Below are 25,213 nucleotides of genomic sequence, written 5' to 3' on the forward strand. Positions count from 1 at the left end.
AGAAAGAGATGCATTTTATGTAGTGTTTCATGTTGGTCGTCATGACTACAAGTCAGTGGTTCCCAACATTTTTACCCCTTAAAATAAAGCATTGTCTTCTTGTGACCCTATGTTGCATGTGTCATGATTTGTGAGTAGTTCCACCAAAGAGTGATTTTCCTCTGCTGTTTTATTTAAAAGACACAATAAAATATTCAAGAAAAGTTTCTGATATTAAGTGTTTGGTTTAAACCCATCTTGCTGTTTCACCTGCTTTCAGTCATTATGCTAAGCTAAGCTAACCATTTCCTGGTTTTAGCTTCATGTTTACAGATATGAGAGAGGTATCAGTCTTCCCATCTAATTCTTGGTAAGAAAACAAATAAGTGTTTCTCCCAAAATGTCGAAACTATTCCTTTAATGGCAACACTTTTTTTTCTGCCTTACCTTCATACAGCCAATCACTGAGCCCGTTGAAGATGACGCCCTCCTTGCCAGTGGACACCAGGCGAATGGAGCGGCTCTCCACCGTAGAGCGATAGTAGATATTGTTCTCAAAAATGAAGATCTACAGGAACCAAAACAAAAAAGGAAACAAATTTAATCCAGTTTGGGAACAGCAAGACAGGAGACTAACCATCTTTAAACTGGAAAATCCAGGATGAAAGCCTCTTTTCAACCTGCTGAGGTGTCTTTGTGCAAGACACAGAATTTCTTTCAGCTCTAAAGGACAATATCTGTAGCTGACCTTCACTGCTGCCTTCCTACTGGGATTTTCCTTACATTAAATAAGCTCTACCTTACTATCATTATCAGCATGCACAGGAAGAAACCTAAAGATATTTATACTGACTCATTATATCACAGGTGGGAGACCTCGGTTAGGTAGAAGTCGTCGTATCACAGGCGTGATCAACCTTGGGGTCGAAACACACATTAGCACGATGCTTTTTCACCTGCCAGGCACAAGATATCAGTGCACATATTGGCAATAGCACCTTTTTTTATTTGAAGATGTCCGAATTTGACAAAAGCCTAAGAGGAAAAAAAAAAAGGAGAAGTCTTTTCAATTTCTGATAAGACAGCAAACCTTGGGACCAGATTTTGACTTTGACGCTCTCCTCCACATTGTGTGCTATGTTGGGAGAGGCCTGCGGGGCTTTCCAGATAACTGAAGGTCAACTCTTTCATTACAGAGAATAATAGATCATCAGCACCAACGGTGAGCGTGGCAGGGCGGGGAGGCTCTTGGGGTTGGATTTTTAAAATGTTACAGCCTTAATGCCATGCTGAAATCAATCTTAGGCTATTACAGAAAAGGGTTCGCTCAGTATCTCAAGGATTATGGAAACTCTTGGCCTCAAGCTGGTATCGCAGTATCAGTTTGTGCATGATTTTCCTGAAAAATATTCTTTTTTGAGCAGACAAAATGATGGCGATGTAGAGTAGGAAATCCAATACTGATGCTGGTGCTGCATGTAGATTTTTTTTACTTCTCTTCACAGTATAAACAGGATCAAATGCTACAAGGGAGCTACCATATCTACCTCATGAACTTGCAATTTTTTATCATTTTTTTGTTATACAAAACGTGACAGCAAAGTGGCATTTATAACACACAGTGAGAACTAGTTATCTTAAAGTTCCTCCAGCAAACCCTGCATCCCTTTAAAAGGTAACACAGAATCTGCCACAATTAGTTTCTCTTGAGGAGACGTGAGCTGCGGGCCAATGTGGTTTGATGTCACATCGGTGCAAATGGAGTCTCTGTATAGCAGCTAATCTAGGCCACAGCACAGACAGAAGACCTGGCCCCGTTCTCTGAAGGAAGGTTGAACACTGCCACTGATGGCTGGTATCCACATTTACCCTCACCCAGAATATGTGGAGCAGATTACACAAACTATGCAGAGTTTGCTACCTCAGTTTGGTTTGTTTCGGTTGGTGAGAACGATGCCTGAATGCGACTGAAGCTGCACCAACACAATGAGAAAATTCTTATTTGTTAATATTTGGCTCTTTTGTCCGGCTGTTTAGGTATGAGTATGGAATCTGGAAAAACTAAAGGAAACTGTAAGGGTTTAGAAATATATTAATGTGTTCTTAACTGGTCTTAAAGGGGCACTCCACCAATTTTACATGTCAGAGTCAGTTTATTCAATATGTGGTGTACTACTTTGCCCATGAATACAGTTCTGTAATGTCTTCTACGGCTCTGGAGAAGCTTTGTGAGGTCAGAAGAACAACTTTTATGGAATCTTGACATGGAGGCAACAAATTTGTAACGGAAAAACAGTGTTACAAATGGACAGTGGAAGTTTGAAAGCCATGTGCATTTACCAGGCAGGTGGATGGGCCTAACAAAAGATGCTAGCAAGGGAAAGTGAAAGCTCCAAAGCAATATTTCAACAATTTTCTGGAGCAAAGACCACAAATTCTGCTCCTGAATGATTTGGACTTGGTTACACATTACAGACACACATACATACACAGTCCCTCTCAAGGTGTCCTGGGGCTGAGCGTCCAAACTTTGAATGTGTGTCAGCTACATGTTAAAAGATTAGCCACCCACAGGGCGCATGAATAAAATAAGCCTTTTCCTTTCATTGGGGGATTAATTTTCCACAATAAAGGACATCTTTGTACAGAAACATGCCTCTGTGAAAAAAGGGATGCCACTTACTTGCCAAATTACATTGACTTTTTAGCCTAACAAATGGCTCAACATGTGGCTGGACAGCTGTGTTTGTGAGTGTAAATACGGGCATCTATGTGCTCATTTGCACATGTCTCTACGGGAAAGTAAAGGATTTAATCAAGCACATAGGGGATTTGGGAAAAGGATAACAGGTGGACTAATTTATGTGTATTAGACGTCTAAATATGACGACGCATGCCTGAGCTTGCGAAGTGCGTGCTTGTTTAAACGGATGGACATCTCTCACTTCAACCTCTACCTCTTCAACGGAGGACATCTGAACCTTCAGGGAGGCCAGCTGCTGTTCAGTTTCACGCTAACATAACTTTCCTGCTGGAAGTAAAACCACTTCATGACTAATGGTGGGAAACTTGAGGCTATATCAATCTAGCGACTGTGTTAATTAATCCACTGACGAGATAACAGGTAATTAATAGCATTGTGCTGCAGGATGTAATCACTTATAGTCTGTCTGCCCTGCAAACCAACAGACTGAAGCTCATTAATGATTTGACAAGTTAGATTGTGTGATGATGGAGGCGGCGGATGACTCATCTTGGAAGAGTTGCAAAGGACCATTGCTTCTCGAGACTGGAACAACAGTATTTGATTTGAAATTTGTTTACTGGGAAATCACAGTGAATCATTATGATGACTTACACCCTGAGGGTGACTTGCGTGCACTGTTTTGACAGAAACTAATGTGATACCATTGACTCGAGGAAAATGCTGTGTATGGAAGATAAAGACTATCTGCTTCGCAATTCTCAATAGACTGAATTTGTCATAACGGGCCAACAAGGCCTGTTCCGTTTCAATTGCCTTGTTTTGCCAAAGATTTGGAGGACACAACCAGCACGCCCTTTCCAGCCCTCAGCACCCCATAATCCATTGTGCAACAGTCAATTGGGTAATGTAATGGAGCGTTCAGGCGATCTCGGTCAACTTGTATAGTCAGGATATGCGATGTGACCGTGTCATATTTCTCAGGTGTTCATCTGGTCATCAATCACTGGTAAATCTACCACAATGACATGAATCAGTGAAAAAGCCACTACAGGATCTAAGTAATGGAAGTCAGCATAAACTCCACTGTTTGTTCTTGCTAGCAGACAGATGTTATATGGATACATTTGCCATTTTTGTTTTCTATCATGTGTTTAAGTAAAAAATGAACTGAATAAATCTAAAGTTTGGTTATGATGGAACTTGTCCAAACTTCATTTTGTTAATATTTAACTTTGCAATTTGAGCACCTGAACGCAGCATTAGTTTTGTTTCCTGTAAGGCATGACTGTAATTTGCAGAAGAGCAGGTTCAACCCAGCCTTCGGGTCCTCTAAAGGACATACCTTCTTCCACATCCTCTGAAAGATTTATTAGCATCAACACAGTGATTGACACGTGTAAAGACCAAATAGCCTCAAACATGGGATACAGAAATGTCCCTTCACACCTCGTCCATCAGTCATCCCGACTCCTCCCATTAGGTAGTTGATATAAAGTCCCTCTGGCCAACAACACCATCAAAAACTCATTAATTCCCAATTTCACTCAATGACATTGCATGCTAATACTTTGCACACATTGAACTTTATGCATTTAAGAGCGCGGCTGTAGGTGAACATGGTACTACAGTTCCCAACACGTCTGACAGTGTTTTCCGTTTCTACCGTTGATCTCATTTCCCTCCCCGCAAGCTTGTGCGGCGCCGAGGGGTTTGTTTGTGTTTCTGCCTCCCTTGCTACAGTTCCACTCGGCTGTGCTGGCCCCCGCCGCCATTGCTGACAGTCAGCGGTGTGCGACAGGCCTTCACACCCCGCCATGATTACTTTCTCCCTCCCTCTCTCTCTTTCCTCTAAAGGACACACTTTCTTCCGCATCCTCTGAAAGATTTAGTATCTGCACAGTGATTGACACGTGTAAAGACCAAATAGCCTCAAACATGGGATACAGAAAGGTCCCTTCACACCTCCTCCATCAGTCATCTCGACTCCTCCCATTAGGTAGTTGATATAAAGTCCCTCTGGACAACAACACCATCAAAAACTCATTAATTCCCACTTTCGCTCAATGACATTGCATGCTAATACTTTGCACACATTGAAGTTTGTTACTTGCATGGCCACTTTTACTTTTTTGCACAGTTTTTTAACATAATCATGACACTGGCTTTGTGGTGGGCAATGTATGAATCAGAAGCTGAAACATCATTGGTCAGCAGGCAGAAACGAGGCAAGGGGATTCATGGGTATTGTAGTTCTTACCAGTTGCTGACCCTGGGGTCCCCAGCCTGCGTATTGCAGCTGAGCATTTCGCACTTCTGGAGGGTTCAGGTTCCACGTCTCCCTGGGGTGCACAGACAGAGGAAACAATGCTATCAGATGGAAGCGCAGACACATACACTGAATGACTGAAGTGTATTCATAAATACCACGCTCTATAACAGTGTCACCTCTCCTTATTAAGAAAAGTGCTGCGCAGTGCAGGCTGCTGAATTAGAGGTGCCACTGCCTCTATGTCTTTGTCTGTAGCTGTGGATGAATGAGGTCATCAGCTGTGGTGGTTTTCTGATAGGTTACCACTGGGTGGCAGCACGCAAATAGATTTGATCAGGAGAGCTGCTGACAGTGCTGTCATACTGGTGTGCAAGTAATTTAAAAGGGAAATAATGAGGTTTTCTACAACAAAATAACCATAATATGTCTTGGCTGCCGGTCAGTACTCATTAATTAATTGTTACTTCACCAGGTTCTCATTTTTCTGGCTTTTTAAATGTACTATTTTGAAAATGTGTGTCATGATTTCCATTTTAATCAAACATGGTGTGAGTTCTCATGAGTGAGACCATAATGAGAAGTCATAATGGAGGTTTTTTGGCCACGCGTGTGTTTTTAAACACAAAGAAACCGACATCAGAGAGATTAAATCGCGGCTGTGATTGCCAACTCGTCATGGTTCACTAACGCTTGTTCCTTTCTCCAGGCAACTGTTCAACAGTGAAGGACAAGAGAGCTACAAGAGACACACTGACGTTGCAAAAAGCTTCATACATCAAATCAAATGACAAAGCAATATAATTATTATCAATCTGCAGTGCATTGTAGCCCCTGTGAGATCTCCCCCCTCTTATCAGCCAATGTTGGATGTAATTGTGCAAATGTGGCTTCATTTTCATTTAAAGTCTATTGTTAAAGGGTTACCTAAGAAGTCAGAAGTGGATAAGATCTGCCGATGCTGTGGTAACTCTGGCTGCCATTGGAGGTCACAGATTACTTGATACCCTGGCGCAGCGTTACGCTCGAAAGTTGTGAAGTTAACATAATGAGAGACGCTTTCTTGTAGGTGGATGTGAGAAGATGTGGGAATGCGTCTCTTTCTTATGGGTAGTGGAGGTCAGGTGAGATATTACAGGATAAGATAATGAAATACAATGCAAATGGAGCACTGCAGCTCTGTCGCCTACTTACGGAGTCTCCAGACTGCAGATGATGTAGAAGGCCGTGTATGAATGCTGGTACACCTGGAAGAAGAGACAGCAGGGCAGGACTCACAACAATGTATGGCTAACCCTTAACATCTGGCTTTAAACAGAGTTATTATTCTATTATTTATAAAAATAAATGTAGATATCACAGTTAAATAATGCTAATGTGTTTTTAAAGAATCAATCATACAAAAAAAGGTTTCTAGATGGTGACTATAATGAATCTTTTGAAGTCAATAATGAAAGAATCTTGAGTACTGCCACGCATCAAGACAACAAATATCTTCAGAATAATAATCAGTGTAGTATTGGCCTCCAAAAGACATATTGGCTGATATCAGAGCACATATTCATACATAAATATGGAATAATCACCAGAGTTTTCTGTGTTCTTGCTTTTCTATAAAGAAAAACTGCTTGTGAATGTTAATGAAAGTATGCACAGCACCTTGCTAAGTGCAGGAACGTAGTAAGTCACTGCCCACTAGAGTCACATTAACATTCACAGTAGAACAGCTCGTATAATATGTGTTTGCATGAAAACACTGTGTTTATCATGAACACTCCATACAGTGTCATATGGAGCTGATGTGTGTGTGTGTGTGTGCGTGAACGTGCATCTGCGAGTGTGTAATCGTGTGCTGCTACAGCGAGCGCTATAGGAGGAATGACTGTCATCTATCAACGTGATGGAGGTTCAGTTGGAATAACAAATTCAAACACATGCGGCACGCAACACACCAGACTTCTCTAGTGTGTCATAATATTTTCTATTCATCTCAGGCAATAATACAAGGTTATTCCTCTGCCAGCATCCTTCACACACTAACAATAGGCACAAGCTCTGTCTGAGTGGTGGAGCAGAATGAAGTAAACACTCAGGTATCAGCTAGCAAAATAATTCAATATATTTGATCTACCTACATCAGGAGCTGAAACGCTCTGATGTCAAGGTGCTGGCAGAGTTGATGTAGTCAAGGGACACTTTAGAATTGTACAGAAATGATAAATTCAGTCAATACTTCCTTTTTTTGTGATCAAATGTTTGGTTGTTTTTTTTTTTTTTTACAGGAGTTCAAGGGAATTACAAGTAATACACATATAATACAGAGGATGTACAATATGTGCAAACATTGTATCCCCCACCTCCCACTAAGAACTCTATAACAATCACATCAATAAAGGTGTTTAGCCATTGTGTACATGTAAGTGTGTGAGGAGGTTTCCAGTGGATAGCCAGCATCTTCTCAGCTGAAATCGTTTAAGAGCATAGCTGTAGGTGAACATGGTGCCACAGTTCCCAACACATCCAACAGCGTGGCGGCCATTACTTCCTGTTTCTACTGTCGATCTCATCTCCCCGCAAGCTTGTGCAGAGCCGAGGGGTTTGTTTGTGTTTCTGCCTCCCTTGCTACAGTTCCACTCGGCTGTGTTGGCCCCCGCCGCCATTGCTGACAGGCAACGGTGTGCGACAGGCCTTCACACCCCGCCATGATTACTTTCTCCCTCCCTCTCTCTCTTTCCTCTGCCTTTGCTGCACTATGAGCCTATACCCTCCTACCCCCCCACCCCCCCCCCCCCCCCCCACCCCCCCCCCCCCCCCCCCCACCCCACCCCCCCCCCCCACCCCACCCCAACGGAGGCGGCTGACATATTTGGCTGTCAGTTTGCTAATTCAAAAAACAAGCAAACAAATGAGAAGCTCACCGGTGCAACGTTGTAGGCCAGCAGCACATGCTTCATGTCAGGAGACACCTCGTACTTGCTGGCTTTGTACATTTCCTGAGAAGCACAGGCAGATGTAAGAGAAGAAGAAAAAAAAAAACAGACAAAAAGATGAAACCTTTAACCATGCGTGCTATTTTTTCATTAAACTAGTCCTTAAATGACTGCGTTTGACGGATTGCTCGGCTCTTGAAGCAAATGGGAGTTGCATTAATCTTTGCACCAGGGCTTGGTGATTTGATGGTGGACATAATGTTGTGTGTCGTCACCCAAGCCGCCGCAGCTCTACATCTCCATTTCGACGTCTCCAGCATAACCGAGCCCCAAGTGTTAACTATGCAGTTCACATTTCACAGCAATAATGGATCATTTGATTAAACTTTGTAATAAAAAAGAGCTTTGGGTTCTTTGATTTGCTGACACTATAAGAAAAGTTTTAATTTAATTCGTGGGCAACCATGGTCAGGCTTTTAGTCCTGTGATTGTGAGAGAGAAATAAAGAGAGGAGATGACAAAAGACTTACAAACTTCTTGTTATGCACCAATATGGTCTTGTCATCGGTGTCGACATTGAACTTAACGACATCCCCTTCACGATTGCGGTACAATAACTCGTTACCTGTGAAGTAGGAGAGGGAGAGAAGGAAAGAAAGATTTTATTTTGGATATTCTTTAATGAATCATGACAAAAAAGTACCAACATACAACAGATTCCCCTTGCTGATCACACAGTATTGCCCTGTGTAGTCCCCATCTCTTAAAAAATAAGCCAAATTACTCCCAGGAGAAATACACAACAGAGTCTGTAGGCCACTATCTTAAAATGTGGTATGTGGGTCACACGAACAGGAAGGTGCACTCGTTGCCCTTTTGCAGACAGAACACACAAGAGCGATAATTAAGTCATTGACACGAGACAGTGGAAGCGAGGCATATTTTAGCTGACTAAGTTATGAACTTGGCCTTCGGATCCAGGGTTCAATATAATCCATGGCCCCATGGCCCGGGGCCAGTTAAAGTTTTTGCAAGGCAATGAGGCTACGAAAAGAAAATGGGGCTTTCTACTTTTATGGAAGCAACAATACTCCTGGGTGGCAACAGCGACTGTGGCATGTTTTGTACAGTTTGCCACCGGCTAACTCGCTAGCCGGTTAGCATCCTCACTGTGTAGTTATGTGTGACTTTGACAGCAGCAGCCTCTGCAGGAGACACATTGCTCTCTGTTTAAGTGTTAATCACCAAGGTTTATAAATTTATGCAGTTTAGTTAAAATGTTAGTTAAAAGGCTTGCTGCTTATCACCAAGAGTGTTTTTTATGACATTATTGAGGTGTAGACTTCATCTCTGTGGGTCCTGCCGGCTTTATCAACATCTACCGCAGAAATCTCCTAAAGTACAGATGTTACAGCTGTTGCTCTGTCGGTTTAATTAACTGCAGTTAATATGTTAGGTTTAAACCTGAAGTAACTAACCTGAGGTTTAACCCAGAGTGAACACAAACAAATGCCATTATGTTCTTTCTCTCACTGTTCACTGTTTGCTGTACATTTCTGCAGATCTCTCAGCATTTATTTCATTGTTAATGTTGATGTTGTTAAGGTTAATTTAATTGACTTTATTATCAGCAACTTTTTGTTGTTGTGCTGTTGTATGTTTTGATTGTGGGGGACTGCGGATGTAAATTAGCTTTGAGCTAACTCCGGTGCAGTGCATCTTTTATGTTAAAAACTGTACACTGTCCCAATAAATAAATACAATCAAGGTTGAAATGTTACTCGTCTAAACATTATTATTATAAATTCTGTTCTCTTCTCTGTATATGTATATATGTATTCCACACTGTCTGGTTTTACACAAAATATGGAGTAACCTACAGTTATACACCATTCATTCACTGATCCAATATGTGCCTAATTTTATATTTTGCATATTTGTGTAATATATCAGCATTACATATCAATAACTACAGGAAAACAACCAAATCTAAAGGGAACTTCACTGTTGTATGTATTATGTATACAATGAATAAATCACTAAAATTATGGGAGAAAAGTTATTTTTATTTTTTGGCTGCAGGGCCAGTGAAAGTACACAAGGGGCCAGTAAAACTCTCATCTACCGGCCAAGTGGGGAAAAAATGTTTGGTTGAACCCTGCTCAATAATGTCAGAAGTGAAACAGCAACTTGTCAGCTTTCCTGCATATATAAAGTGGCGGTACAAAGTGAATGTCTCGCCTCAGAATGAGAGATTTCTCCTGGAACTAAGAATCCAAACACATTACACCTGTCCTTAAATCTCTGCATTGGCTCCCTATCAAAACTAGAACCCATTTTAAAATTCTGCTACTTGTACACAAAGCTGTAAATGGCCTTGCACCTCAGTATATAAAAGACATGCTAATTAGATACAAACCAGCAAGAACTCTCAGGTCCACAGGCAGTGGTCTTTTTTTTTTTACCATTCCTCGTACTGACTCTGAGGCAGGTTAAGCTGCCTTTGGTATTTATGCCCCAAGCAGATGGATCGCCCTGCCTGAGGACCTGAGAGAGACCCCACACTGAACACTTTTAAAAGCAGGTTAAAAACATTACTTTCCACAACAGTCTATGGCTCTGTTTGTGTGTGTGTGTGTGTGTGTGTGTGTGTGCTGTATATTTGCACTGATTCTTGTATGACTGCACTAAAACCCGTTGATGCATATTTATCTTCTGCACTTCTGCACTTGTATGATTGTGTTGCTATTGTATCGCCATTTTATGTAAAGCACATTGTGTTGCCCTGTGTATGAAATGTGGTATATAAATAAAGTTTGACTTGACTTATAGCTGTCGACATGAGAAACAAAAAAAAAAAGATAATGTTCAATGAAGTTAGCAGCTGTCTTGTGTCACTTGTTGACAACATAATTACATCGTCGGAGATGCTACAATTTATTACCTTTTTAATATAAAAAAGCATAATAAATCATTTCAAGTTTTATCAGCAACCAAAAAAAAAGTATAACCATATCAAAAAGGTCACTTATCAATTTGATGTCTGGGCTACCCATTTAGCTGTACAGTGATTGTGCTCACGATTTTAGTCTCAAAAAATTAATCAAGCTTTATTGGAAGCCTTGTTATGTTTAATGCGTTTGCTCTGGTACGTCAAATCAAGCGCTCCCTACTCAATCATAAACCGTCTGGCCATTAACAAGCTTTTGTTTGAAGCACACTGTGATTAAACACTGCCTGCTCCCCCAAACACTGTTGCAGCTGCAGGTCAAGTGTGATGGAATGTTTGATGATATTTATTAGCACAATTCAAGCCCAATTTGCTTCATATTTAGCTTTACAGAAGATACTGTTTTGTTTCTTTGTTTTTTTTTGGCATTTTGTCCTGTTTTTGACAAGAAACATGGGGAGAGAGAAGTGGATGACATGCAACAAAGGTCCCCAGCCAGAATCAAAGGCTACAGGGACACCCCCCAAAATATTAGTTTGATATGAGGTGAGTCTCTTTTGGATCTCAAAGATATATTTTAAGATGTGATTAAGCCACCTAGTCATATGTTCATGGGGTATAATGTCAAATTTGAACTGTTCAAGGGTAATAAAACCATTTAGTGCAATTTTCAGCAAGCAAAATAACATAAATAGTATTGACTACTATTGATCAACCGCCCTATCAACTGTGCTGCAGATATACAGTAAGTTATAGCTACAACAAACTGTAAAAAAATTACTTAAAGACTCTGGAAACTTAAAATTTTACTAATCCTAAGTGCAGTATTAAGTGCATTAACTATTCATGACTCAATAAGCAATAATACAGGTTAAAGTTTGGAAAAAGCCACATTATGTGTGGGCGTGGTTTGATCAGACTTAAATGACTCCAGAACTGTCATCAGATTTTTGATTCAAATGGTAAATCCCGATCGGTGCACGGAAGTATCACCTTTTTCGAGCTAAGACAAAAAAAACCAAAACAAATAAAGACATTTCTGATGTGAAATAACTAAAACTGTGTGTTCATGTAGGATCTAGAAAATAGGTTTTCAGGGCCTTTAATACACATTTACCTACATAGACCAACATTTCCCCCCAAATAAACATGTTATTTTGAAGGAGGATTTTTAAACTGTGTGTAATGATACCATTGAAAAGTCACAGCTTTCAACACGCCTGTATACAAGAGTGCCCTGCACAAACACAGTAAGTTAATACTACTACAGGAAACCCTTGAAGGGAGCCATTATTTGACAGATATATGAAAGTTCATACAGCTCCTCATCCATCAGGCTTTTATCAGGGAAGGATAGGTTTAATACAGCAACTGCCCCCTTTCACCTTCAATCTATCTACGCTCCTCTGTCTTATTGCTTTAGTGATCCATAGGCACACAAGCAACCACGCCATTTGGCGAGGTAATTAGAACCCAGAGATTGTTATGCAGAGTGCTCCCTATCTGCTAGCATATCTAATTGTCCATTAGAGGTGACAAAATTACCATTACAATGGCTTTAATTCAAAATGTGCTTGGTAGAGCAGTTTCAGACTTTTGTCTCCTTGTTAAAAACCATCAGCATACTAACAAGGGTATAAAAATGGACTACTTCATGGAAATCATGGTGCTATATAAAAGGGTGCAGCTTTTTTTTTCCCACCATGCTCCATTATTTTAGTTTGACTCTGTTTGGCATCTTGATAAACAGTCTATTTTTATACATGACATGGTAATTGCAGATGATGGGGCTTGAATGGGTAAAAAGAAGAAGACGATATGGTGATAAATCAGTGAAGAGAAGAGATGGACTCAATTTTATTTTGATACCCAACTTACTCTGTTTTCATAGCGGGGTTTCATTTAAAAAAACTTAGACCTGCATCTCTTCAAAAACACCTTTTTCATCTTTATTCCTCACCGAATCGCTGATCTTCTTCTCCTTTATCCACACGCCCCAAGACACCTCAGATACACCTCAGATCTCTCAAATCCTTCCCATCACTGCCCTTTTATGAGCCCTCCTGCTGAGTTCATCATTTTAGACCTTATCATCCCTCCTTCACCTCTCCAACTCTTTGTTTTCTGCTCTTTCAAAGACTGAGAGCCATCTATTCTTTCACAGTACCCTAGGCATTATGACTTCCCTTCAATCTATCTCTTTCTTGCTCTCTCTCCCTCTCTTCCCTTCACTCTCTTTCTCTTTCCCCCTCTGTCTTCACTTGCTGTGCATTAGCCCAGGGCACTGTTTTCTCCTCTGATCTATACCTTTCCATGGCAGTATGTCTTATTAATACAACCTCCTGCCCTGAGCACAGCCCTAATCCAGCCTCACTCCAGGGAGGCGCAGGGAGCGCCAGAGAAGGGGTGAGAGAACGAGGCAGAGTTACAAGGCGACACGCTGAGGAAGTGAGAGAGAAGGACCGATGGCATATATTCCATTTGTATAATTTAGCTACGTGGACTTCTTCTTATAGAAGGGTATTCAGCAGTCATTTACCAAGAAAACAGCCACATAGTTCAGTTTTCTCTGCAACTTGGGTCTCATTTTTTGGAGTATATTTCTATTGTTTGCAATAAGAATATACTCACCTGACAATTATAAAGGTGGTATTTTATAATGAAAAACAACTACAGTGTAGAGCCATATGTGAAGCAGAATTTAGCCAAAAGTCAAGGATCTTTGTGTACCTGTGTACACACAGTTATGTTACCATTAGCTACAGAAACAGGCACTTTTAATGGTCTCCCTGAAGAGAGAAGGGTTTGTTTGTTAGGTGATTTAGGTGAGATTGAAGACAAAGTCATGTTTTGCTGCTCATTATATGATGATGTAAGGGCTACCCTTTTTTTTGGAAAACATGAGTTGTTTTGGAGAGATTATCTTTAAAAACCTGAGCTGTGTTTTAGGAAAAGAACCTTTATAATCCCTCAAGTACAAATAAGTACAGCAGGTCAAAACTGAACATAGAAGTCTGTAAATTGTGATGGATTTTTTTTTTTTTTTTTTTACAAATGACTGTTTGGGTAATAATTTGACCGTTCTGTTTAAGTTTGGATAACTTCTGAGTTTGTTCAAAACTTGTATGGATCGTCTGACTGTTCCTGTTTCTTGGCCAGTTGATTTTTCAGCAGTGATAAAAATGAGACTCTCATTGTACTAAATTATCCTTTAACATGTTCTTACACTACCTCTGTCTCCTCACTTGGAAATACCTTTTTTTTTCTCCAGTACTTCAATGGCTTCATTGTACTGCAGGCTTCATTAAAGCTTTAACTGAGCTCACCATTTGATTAGAAAAGAAGGAATAGTGCAGAAAGACTAATACTACTTCAAGAAGAAGATATTCTAGTGTCTTTAGACCAAGTTAAATTGCCTTCTCCCGCTCTGTAATTGTTCAGACTTTTTTTTTTTAAATGTCTCTCATTCCACAGTCTTCTCAATCTTCCATATCTATTCCCACTCAACCCTTTCTTTATGGCACAACTTAAGTTGCTTCGTTCACCGCGTTCAATGTTCTCTTGAGTGTGTTTTTTTTTCCACAGTTGAGAGGATTGAAACACTCGAAGTGAGCACTGTGAGAGTCCTCAACAGTCATGTTCTGGTAGAATAAGTCATAACAGGTTGATCGGATGGATAAGTGAGGAGAAAAATACCTTCTCTTATATGTTTTTCTCTTCTTCAACTTCTTTTTTTTTTTGTCTCACATAAAAATCATTTACATCAAAAGTAAGCACCAACACAGCAATGTAGATACTGCTTTAATGGTCCTCTCCTGGAACCCTAACCTTCACATAATACATCATCATGTGATTACAAAACCCACTCCGGCAATAGAAATAGATAGTTTCTGTGGGCTATATTATTAGCTGCGAGGTGAGCCGGGGTTGTAATGTTAAGTTCTGGATGAAATGGGATTTTTCTTGTCGGTTCCAGGTCATTTGTCCATGCCCAAGGCTGTGGATGATGACTGGTCTGATAAAAAGCAACACAAGCTGCTGAGGGAGAATTATGGTGTCTGTCTGTGGCTAAATAAAATGAAGTCTCCAATGCAGTAATACAGTCTTAAATCTTTGCCACCCATCAGCTTAGATGTGCAGTAAAATATACAGTGGGCTCATAAAAAATTCAATAGGAGTTTTAATTAAAAATCCCCCCCCCCCCCCTTTATATTTCTAGTATTTTAGTTTCATTGGTGTGTGGCTCTTGAACAGGAATTCCATATAATAGCTTAGCGTACTTTACTTTAGCCTACTGTTGCAAAGCTATAGTGGCAGCACAGTGGAATTTGAATCCTCTTTCTGACGGACTTGATAAATGAGCGAGCGAGCAAATGAATGGCAGTGCTAATAAATGAGCAAAAGCCTTGAGAATGAACTTGCTGGGAGAATATGAAATCACCCAGGGCTACAGCCAACCTGCTGCTGGCCAGTTTTCACTGTGGAAGTCATTTATGTTTATCACGGATGCCAATCAGCGGTGCCTGCTGGCTTCATTACTCACTGCCTCTTCCGTTTCTGAATTCACCATTACGGTTGGAAAAAAAAAACAAACAAACTTGAAAATATGTCTCCTATTTTCTGTTGCTGTTTATGCTGTTTAACTCCTGATATACAAGTAATGTTTATTACTTGGACCTTACATACTTTATAGCATCAGAGGTGCAAGAGAAGCTGTTGACACATCTCCACGGGACCAGAATCATGTTCAAAGACCCCCGATGTGCTGGGAAAAATACAAGTCAGACTCTCCACTGGATTTTTGGAAAGCTTCAAAATAAGAATACCTCTTTCATTTAGATGAGACTGACTCAAACGCCTTTGATGTTCCAACCCTGTAGAGTGAAGAGCTCGCCACAAAGAACAATTCAATTTATCCCTTATTGTGGACTGCAAAGCCCACTCTGTGTTAAAACCTTCCTTTGACATCAAGCCATGCACACAGGTCAGCTTGCATACAAATGAAACCTTACATGAATGTATGCCTCCTTTAAATTCAAATATAGGACGACAGAACCCAAGATGATCACCACTTGAATAAGGTATAAACAGCAAGTCGGCGCCAAAACTGGAGGACACAGCGAAAGGAGCTGCAGAAGGTAATGATTTAACAATTTTAAAAAGCGCCAAGATTTGTTGAGTAGCACAGGTGCATTTAAGGACAGGTTGCTCTCAGGCTTAGTATTATGTGGCTCTTTGGCAGTGCTCTAACTACGTGCATAAAACACAAAAAAAATAGACTTCAAGTGTAAAATAAGGTCATCGAAGAGTCATCCACTGCTCATCCAACTCCATCTTCCCTCCAAGAAGACTAATACAGAAGTAAAGTAGTAAATACTCTCACAAACTTGTTATAACCACTATGCTTTATGTAATCCGTAACCTCAATTTGACTCACTATCTCTTAGGTGACATTTTATCTACCAGTTGTTCATATGCTTCTCATAAATCCATTAACTCTGTCGCTGCTTGATGCAACATCCACAGTCTTCAGGTGCACCGGTTTACCCCTTTTTCTCTCTGTATGTTAGTGCAGCACAGCTGTGTTTTTTCTCGGGCTTACAAACCAATCACTAAACTTGAAAAGACCTGCACCCGCTCATAATAATTAAGATCATTAGAGATGCTTGCACCCATAAAATAGCAATTATAACAACAATAAACATCACAGCGGTGATCGGGCTCTCTTGTTCGGAAGGCTGATTATTATACAACTCTCTGAGGAGTTACCTCACCGGACACATACTTCCATATTATTTGTAATAATTATTCATAATTCTCAACCCAAATAATACAACCGTTTGAATCTAAAAACGTCTACGAGCGCACAATATTTGCATGTGGATTCTTTAGAAAAATACAAGAATAAACAAATGAGTTTGTAGAATCTCTGAAAGGAAATTATCCAGAGGGGCTCTTGTTGTGAGGGGATGCTCACAGCCTTTCTGCTGTGTTACACAAACACAGTTAAGCTGTGAATTCTGAGTGATAAGGCAGCTAAAGTGAATTCAAAGGACTGTAAGTCCATTTCATGGATTAGATGTGAATGCCATGTGCAGTAGGCATAATAGGGATGTGGATTGTCAACGTGCTTGCTGGACATTCGACTGCAGTAGAGACACGTCTCTCTCAACACAGTTGGCGGATTCTGCAAAAAACGTACCATCATGCATTTACTGCATCTACGCCTTAACAACACATGTGCACAGAACTGTGAATCCATGAGGGTATCACATACGGACACTAGACAAACTAGTTAGCAGAAGACAAAACACAACTATCCCCCACACGTGTGTTTATATGTCAATGTGCATGTGGGAGCATATGTCTGTTTTTCTGTGTGTGAGTGTGTGTGGGTGGTGTACTTCTGCTGTTAATTAACACCATTCCTGTCTTCTCTCCTCTCTGCAGGCAGAGCCAGACAGCACAATTGGTGCTTTTCAAGCTCATTTGCTCGCTACTATTATGTGGGACCGTGGTGCTGTGGGACTACACTGGCAGGCTGTAAAAGATTGCTAAACGCATGAAAATCCTATTAATACTACTACTACAACTAGCGCTGCTGCTATACTAGAATTAATAGTGGAAATGATTTTAGGTGGGAGTAGAGAAATAAATGGCGTGAGATAAAATAATATTAAAAAGAGACAGCTGGAAACAACAACGATAGTCATTATTTTAGGCTACTGATAGCGAAATTGAGGTTGACTGACTAAAATGAGAATAATGATTCTGTCTGAAATCAAGTAGCCATTGTTCCAAAAACTATGACCAGTTTCTATGACAAATATGCTACCATGAACTTGTATTATAATATTTGACTTTTGGTATTAACACAACATTTTATTTTCAATATCTTGTTTTGAGGATCATGAACATGTTGAGATGAACACAAGACTATAATCTAAATGCTCTGAATACAGTGTTAAACTGGAAAAAGCATCATTTAAATCACTATCTGATTAAAAAATGAAAAGAAAAAGAAAACAAGACTTTAAATCTGACAAGACAATCAATGTCAACACTGACCACTACTGACACATTTTGGTCAGATTGAGATTTGATACTCAGCCCTATCAATGTATTTCACACAATAATTCAGAGCTAGCGCCAATAACTGTGTGCGGTTGGGCTTTATGAGCGGTCAATCGCTAGTCAGTGAGTTTTGCACTGTGATTAAGCCAGTCTGAGACCCGCAGACAGGACATTTTAAGACCTTGGGCGCCGGCCACTGAAAGCCTGAAGGTCATGTTCTCTATTTAACTGTTGACCCTGCAAACTGCAAGGAGACCTGCTCTGACTTCCTGAGGCTAAACTCTGGCTCATAAAAGGTTTTAAAGGTTCATCTTTAAAACTGAACTTGAATTAAATTCTAAAAACCGAAGGCGAGTTTGCCAAAATGAGAGCAGCTTGATCTCTGATTAAATGAAAATAATAAAAAAGGAAACATCAAAATACGCTGATCAACACAAGTATCATGAAAGCATGTATGATTTTCTTTGTGTCACTGAAAGAACAGAGTAATCTAATTCTGGCAAGATTCTGAAGTCGGACAAAACTGTTTTAAAACACAGCTGTTTTTTTTTTTTTTCCTTCATTTTTTTGTTGCTTGAAACTTGGATCAAAGATGACGTCTCAATTTTCAGATGTTGCCTCGACGTTAGCAGCTAAGGAGCTAAGAGACTGCTGAATTTGTCATGAGACGCGCTGAAGCAACTGTGTAATTCCACAGTGTCCTTCTGCTCCTCAGTTCTGTCCCTCATCTGGGTATTAAAACACTGCACAACATCAGTATATCAGTGACAGCTTGTTTCTGTCAAAAGCTTAGTTGTCGCACCACTTTTTGCTGCTTTCTGGAGGTTTGTGCCAAGATGTCCTTTTGGATAAAACATCAATCATGCTTGCAGTAAAAAAAACTGGGCCATCTCAAAAGGGTATATTTGCACCTACTGCTTCATATAATGTTACCATTTAAAAAACGCTGATTGCCTGTGACACTGAATGAACACCGGATGCTAACAGTGAGTGTACGTGCTAATTTGATACGTTTCGTTGGTGAGAAAAAGACCCATTGCAGAACTCCATTAACAAATGACATTCACATCATTACTCATGTTGCGTCATGGGAGCGCAGCTATGAAAAGTCAATAAGGGAGTGAGACAACTGGCTAATCTTCTCCAAAGTGATTGCTATACATACACATTAGAGATGAGAGGTTGTGCATCATACAGAAACAAGGTAATTCTCTGTGTAGACACACACACACACACACACACACACACACACACATACTGACAAAACAAAACTTCACTATGCTTCACTCTTATCTAAATCACAGTCACAAGACCCTCTCAAAGTCACGGCGATAACACTTTTAGGGAGTCCCAATTGGTCGACCGTTTTACAAATGGCTCCCCCTTCGTCATATTTAACAAACATCAGCGAGACGAGAGGCATCCTGGAGCAGCGAACAAGAGGAACACGGCCATTAAAATGGCGAGCAGCTGCTCGGAGGCGCCTGCGTTGCGTCCCAGAAGGCTGGCTTCACCTCGTTGGTGTGAGAATGATGTTGATGCTGTGTCTGTTTGATTCAGACAGAGTGGTAAAAAAAAAAAAAAAAAAATGTGTTTGTGAGATATCTGCAGTTTCTGCTAATGGTGCAATTAACTAACCAGGGAGACCTACAGTATAGTGATGGCTTCAGTACATGATCAGAATACTGATGAAGAGTAAAGTAGTTTACAGAGTTTGATTTATATATATTATAGAACTAATCGACAGTTTAGTAAGTAGCGATCGCTATGATGAGAATTTCATACTCATCATAGCGATCGCTAAGATGTAAATACTGGGCAACATGCTACAGTAAAGTCTAAAAGGGAGAGAAACGACTGATCTGATGATCTGAAACAGGGCAGCAGTTCGGCCAGATTACCTGAACCATTTCAGATTCAACAATGCATTCATGAAACATTCATTTGAGCGGGAGCAGGGAAGTGATGCAGTGGGGATTGCCGACGCAGAGACCTCTGGCATAACAGAGCGGGGTCGTCCTGTAAACAAGCTGTACCTGGTTCGACTCTCACTGCAACTCGCTGCGACGTCATCTGGCGAGGTGCCGCGCCGGCCAATCGCGTACACGCAGGCGGACATCCCCGGTGGATCACTTTGTGTGACGTGAACGCTGGATGTTTACCTCGCGATCCTCGTGACGAAAGATAAAACAGTCGCCTCCGTGACAACTTTCCGGAGCTGTAAAATCCTGTCAGCTCAGCTCTCTTTTGATGTCTGATAAGCCTTTAAAATGAATTAATCTGCAGCTCCAACTTCCTGGATCACATTTCATTCTCACCAGTACCTAAAACACCGCCGCACCGATGCAACCCCTTGTGTTGTTTTAATGCAGTGTGCCGTCTTTGGTCTGAACGCAGCCTAAAACACCCAGACTTCCAGAAATAATCCCTCATTACAATGGAAAACTGTGTGTGTGTGTGTGCAGCACTATGTTAAGCATGTTAGATCAAAGTTAAAACCAGGAAGTCAGTCAGTAAACTGTGATGGATTATCGACTGTCGCCTTTGTTTTCTCCGAGTAAGTCTGACAGACGACAGCAACTGTTGAGCCTGGCTAGTGGCCAATCAAATACATGTAAGTACACATTCCTGGTAGATCACTATTTAACATGAACAGGAGATATTCTTTGTAACAAGAGTTAATTACTGTAATTGCCTTTGCGATAACGTTCGAGAGTGTCTTCCTCATATCATTTAAAACTACCCTGCAGTATTTTTGGTGTCTGATAACCCTTCAAACTCATCGCTCTATTAATCAAACACATCTTTCCTAGATTGTATTTTGTATTTGAAGCAACACATCCTCACCAACGCAGCGCTGTGCATCTTTATAACACCGGGCCTCTGGCATCCAGTGTGAACGCCCAGTATTTGATTGTCTGATCGCTCGTGCTTGTCACCGCTGCGTCTCAGTATTGACTTGATGAGTATAATGTTTTTTTAGTAATGATACCCATAACTAATAAAATAAGACCCACGTTGTAATAAACCAAAATGATCCTTCTAAACGATGATCCATTGGCTGCACAAACAGTCATTTGTAATCTCTAGAAACTTTTTTTTTTTGTGAAGAGTAGATAAAGAGCACCTAATGATCCTTAAATATATTTATTCTAATACTGTCGGACAAGAAGGAAGTAGCACGAGGAAGCGATTCTGCCAGGAGAAAATAGCCTAATATATGATCATTAAGGATTCCAGAGGTTGTATCCAGTGTGTCTCCTGGAAATTGATTGATAGGTGGAGACAGACAGGGATACAGAAAACATAAAGCTAAGCTAAATTAGGTTTTAAAAAAATAAATAAAAATTCAATTTCAGCCTCCCACCAACCGTAATTGCAAATCCTATAGACAGCTCTGAAAGCGTGCGCGTCGGTAGAGCCTTGAGTCTAGTAAAAATGACACACCGACGAAGACTAAATAATCAGCTGATGGATCTCTCTCTCTCTCTTTCTCCCCTTTTTTCTCTCCTCCTTGTCAGCTGTATCTAATGATACACTAAAAATACCTCGAGATCAAGGATGGTACTGTCAACAGCACAAAAAGGAAGAGATGAAAGAGAGCGAGCTGCTTTCCTAATGACAAGTCTTGTTTCTCGGTGGCTGCTGCTGCTGTATGTATAGATTATTAAAGAGTTCCTTTGTCACAGCACCTCTCTTTGTTTTTGTGCATCTTTATAACACTCTTAGTTTAAGGGGATGTTTTGTAACAAATAAATTAATTTTCATAATGATCTTATATAATTCATCCTCTTCATCGCTTTGGAAAAAAATGCTTCTATTCATTGTTTGATGTATTGCTGAGAACGCTACAGAACAGATGTCAGCTTCCAGATGTGTATAGCACTACAGCGGTTTGTGATGTTCACCGAGGCTCGTTCACGCGCAATCGATTTGTTTACAACCTTTATGGGTCGCGGCGACAAATCGGCCACATGAGAGATGCCTCATACTTAAGCACATATGGGGACTTGTAGCTAAAAGAAACACTCATATCAGGCCAGATGATTACCCAGCCCGTATCATCTGAGATAACAGAGGAATGGCATCTTCCTGCCGCTAATATAATAAATATGGGCTTTCAGCTTTCTAATTATAGCCAATCACGGAGGGGAAAGCGTGCAATTTCAGGATTTGAGACAAGATTTCACAGCTGCACCGTTACTCGGAGCCATCTTAGATGCTGTGATTGGAGGAGACAGCTTCGTCGGGCACGAGAGAAGACAAAATCCACCTCATTAATCCTTCAGCTGTACAGATTCCTCACATCTCCGAGCTGTGATCATTCTCTTCAATGCCGCTCTGACACATGTGAGGCGGCATCACGTCTCTGTTTTACCTTGATACCAAATAAAGTATATAATTTCCTCTCATTGGCTCCCGCGGCGACGCGAGTGTGTTTATACTGTCACCGTCCCGCCATTTAAAAAAAAACAAGCGTTTTGAAATTGGTGGTGATGAATTTTAACAATAGCAGCATCCACACACTGTCATTGATCAAAGAAAAATGAGGGTCGTGGTTACAGGTAATTGAGTAGCTATTGAAGCATATAGAATAAATCCTTTGGAGGAACGCCAGACAGAAGGTACACACACAAACACAAATATACACACACACACACACACACACACACACACACACACATAAACAACGTGCAGAAATGCAGTTTCACAAAGACAAAGGAAGGACAGATGGTGTAAAAGAAGAAAAAAGAACAAACAACAGTGATCATTTTAGTAAATATAAAGCAGAAATATACCATTAAGTGGTGATATTCTCAGTATAATAACCAATCAATACCTTTAATAAGCACAATATTCTCACTAATTAATATTATTATTGATTGAAGCTGTTTTATGAGGTGTTGTCAGGTTTTGAAGATGAACTGGATTATTGGTATTTTATTCTCTATTGAACTCCCTCCATGGTTTCCTGAGGTGTTGGAACAGATTGGCTGTGTAGTTTTGTGTTGTCATCACAACCTTTTTTTTTTTTTTAACTTTGTCTGTGCTACAGTACATCTGGTCTCACTGACATCAGTTCTTTTTCAGGAGTAATTTATTCTCACTGTTTCGCTGTATCTGAGTATCCTCTCACGCCGACTCCGACTGACGCAGCCCTTCTGGATTATGATTGGTCGACAGATGGTGAAGAGGCCTCTAGCTGGCCAATAAAAGTATCTTCCAACTCTCTGCCTAATGCAAAATAGGATTTCAGAGTTGTTTATAAGCCTAACAAGTTAGTTTTAAAATGCCTTTTTTGTATAGAATAAGCAGAAACAAACTCATCAGAGCTTTTGATGCAGTTTCTAAGTGACTGTTTATACATCCAACAGAAAGAGTGCAGCATGGACGTCCTACTGGAGTCATCTTTCTCATGCTCCACTGAAGCCCTGGTTTGGTCAGCCAATGTTAAGAAACAATATATGTCCCGCTTAATGTTCAGATCTTGGTTTTCAACCATTAATCTCTTGTTAGATAGTGTAGAATTTGCTTATGTGAGCTGCTGGTACTCAACTACATTGACCAACAAACCAAATCAATTAGCTAAAAGAGCCTGAAAGCTGCGTACGGCTACAGACTGGTGTTGATTCTCAGTGGGATAAACAGTCATTTCATAATCACAAAACAAAATAAACAAGCATCTGATTCACTGAACTGTGTACAACCTGTATATTTCAGCGGATTACTTACTGCTTATCCATTTGGCGTTGGGGTCATGAACCTTGAAGTCTTTTCTAAAGAGGTCTCCAACAGTCACCTTGCCCTTGAGAGCCAGGCGGTCATCCTCACCTGCAAAGAGAAAAAAAAAAAAACACATTAACATACAAAAAATTAAAAATAGAGGCAAACAGAGGCACCTGTGTTTAGCAATTACATGTCAGGAAGGTCATGTTTGTGCTGATGCTTCTAGTCAAGCCCCCATTATTTGAGTCAAAATCCCACTAATGTTGAAGCCGTTACAGACTAAATATGAATAACAGACTAAAGTGTTGAACTCTGTGTTTGGTGTTATCTTCAGAGCAATTACTGTAATTTCTGAAAACATCAAAACATGGATGTTATATTAAAATCATGTTAGAATTTGTTTCCCAAGGCCAAACCTCATGTCTGGACCTTTAGCTGTTCATGGCCTCCATATTTCAAAGAATCCACAGGAGCGCTGGTTTGCTCGCTATAACAAACTTGTCACAACAGAACAGCGATAACCAAAGGAGCAACAATCATTTATGAACAACAGTTGAAGATTCCCTGTGGAGTTTTATGTTTATATTCATGTTTATATTCAGTTTGTTGTATGTTTCTCACCAAAATGAACCCTGTGTATTCTGGAGGTCTAAAAATAAACCTGATAAATGCATTTTCTTCTTTATGAAACATTTCCAAAACCAATTTTTTGTAACCTGCTTTGTTTATACATATTTACTTAAGTTTTCCTTGGCGTTGCTGGTGCATTGCTGTGTTTCTTAGCTCATTAATACCATCTGTTGATCAGTGACATTGTGTGAAACCATTGGCAGGACTGTGTATCGCATCACTTGCGTGTACAAGATGCAAACAATCAGGACCAATTACTAAAAGTGCACCATAGTGCTTCTACAGGTCAATGACTCCAGAGTATCTTTTAAAACTTTTACTGAGTTTTGTTCCATCATAATTGGCTCTTTTTCTTTCTGGACAAATGGAAGCTTTTTCTTCAAAATAAAAAAAAAAAAAAACACCTGAAAGGGTGTTTTGAGGGTAATCAACACACTGCCACTGTGGTTTCACTGCTACATAATGTCACACCAAACCTGTTGTTAGCTTGTCTGACAGGAAACTGCAGTATATCAAAATTATATCTTGAGTATTTCACCAGAAGTATCATGCCAGACCATATTTAACCTGAGCAAAGTGTGGATGATTTTCAATGATTGAGGACGCCTAAAGGAGACAATATGGTAATGTATAGTATAGTACATGTATAGTAGAGTTTTCAGATTTTGATGAAAAATGACTGGTTGGCTGTTCTGATGACAGCAGGACTATATGAGAGTTACTGTAGGCACTACATTTAAGCTGCAGTAACACAATGCATCTTATCAATATGTGACATATAAAGAAAAACAGAGTGACTGTTTCCCAACTCACCATTATATTATAAAACTTTGTCTTTTGTGAGCTTAAAGTATGTAATGGCAGAAATATATCACACATATCGTGAAATAAATACGTGAGAGTTAAATAAAACTAGATGCAATCAATAAAAAAAGAAGTTACAGATAACC

General features: G+C 40.1%; 1 protein-coding gene across 7 annotated transcripts in view; it reads right to left on the reverse strand.

Annotated features, from left to right (window-relative positions):
• Positions 1–25,213, reverse strand: part of LOC122972910 (dipeptidyl aminopeptidase-like protein 6) — a 199,548-nt gene that overhangs the window by 21,541 nt on the left and 152,794 nt on the right. For all 7 annotated transcript variants that reach the window (XM_044340331.1, XM_044340332.1, XM_044340333.1 and 4 more), the window contains 6 exons: positions 23,640–23,738; positions 8,413–8,507; positions 7,871–7,945; positions 6,147–6,199; positions 4,944–5,025; positions 427–547 (listed from right to left, as the gene is read on the reverse strand). In XM_044340331.1, the coding sequence (XP_044196266.1) occupies positions 427–547; positions 4,944–5,025; positions 6,147–6,199; positions 7,871–7,945; positions 8,413–8,507; positions 23,640–23,738 (525 nt within the window). The remainder of the gene's footprint in view (positions 1–426; positions 548–4,943; positions 5,026–6,146; positions 6,200–7,870; positions 7,946–8,412; positions 8,508–23,639; positions 23,739–25,213) is intronic.

This window comes from Thunnus albacares, chromosome 21 (assembly GCF_914725855.1).
Source record: "Thunnus albacares chromosome 21, fThuAlb1.1, whole genome shotgun sequence".
Classification (NCBI taxonomy): domain Eukaryota; kingdom Metazoa; phylum Chordata; class Actinopteri; order Scombriformes; family Scombridae; genus Thunnus; species Thunnus albacares.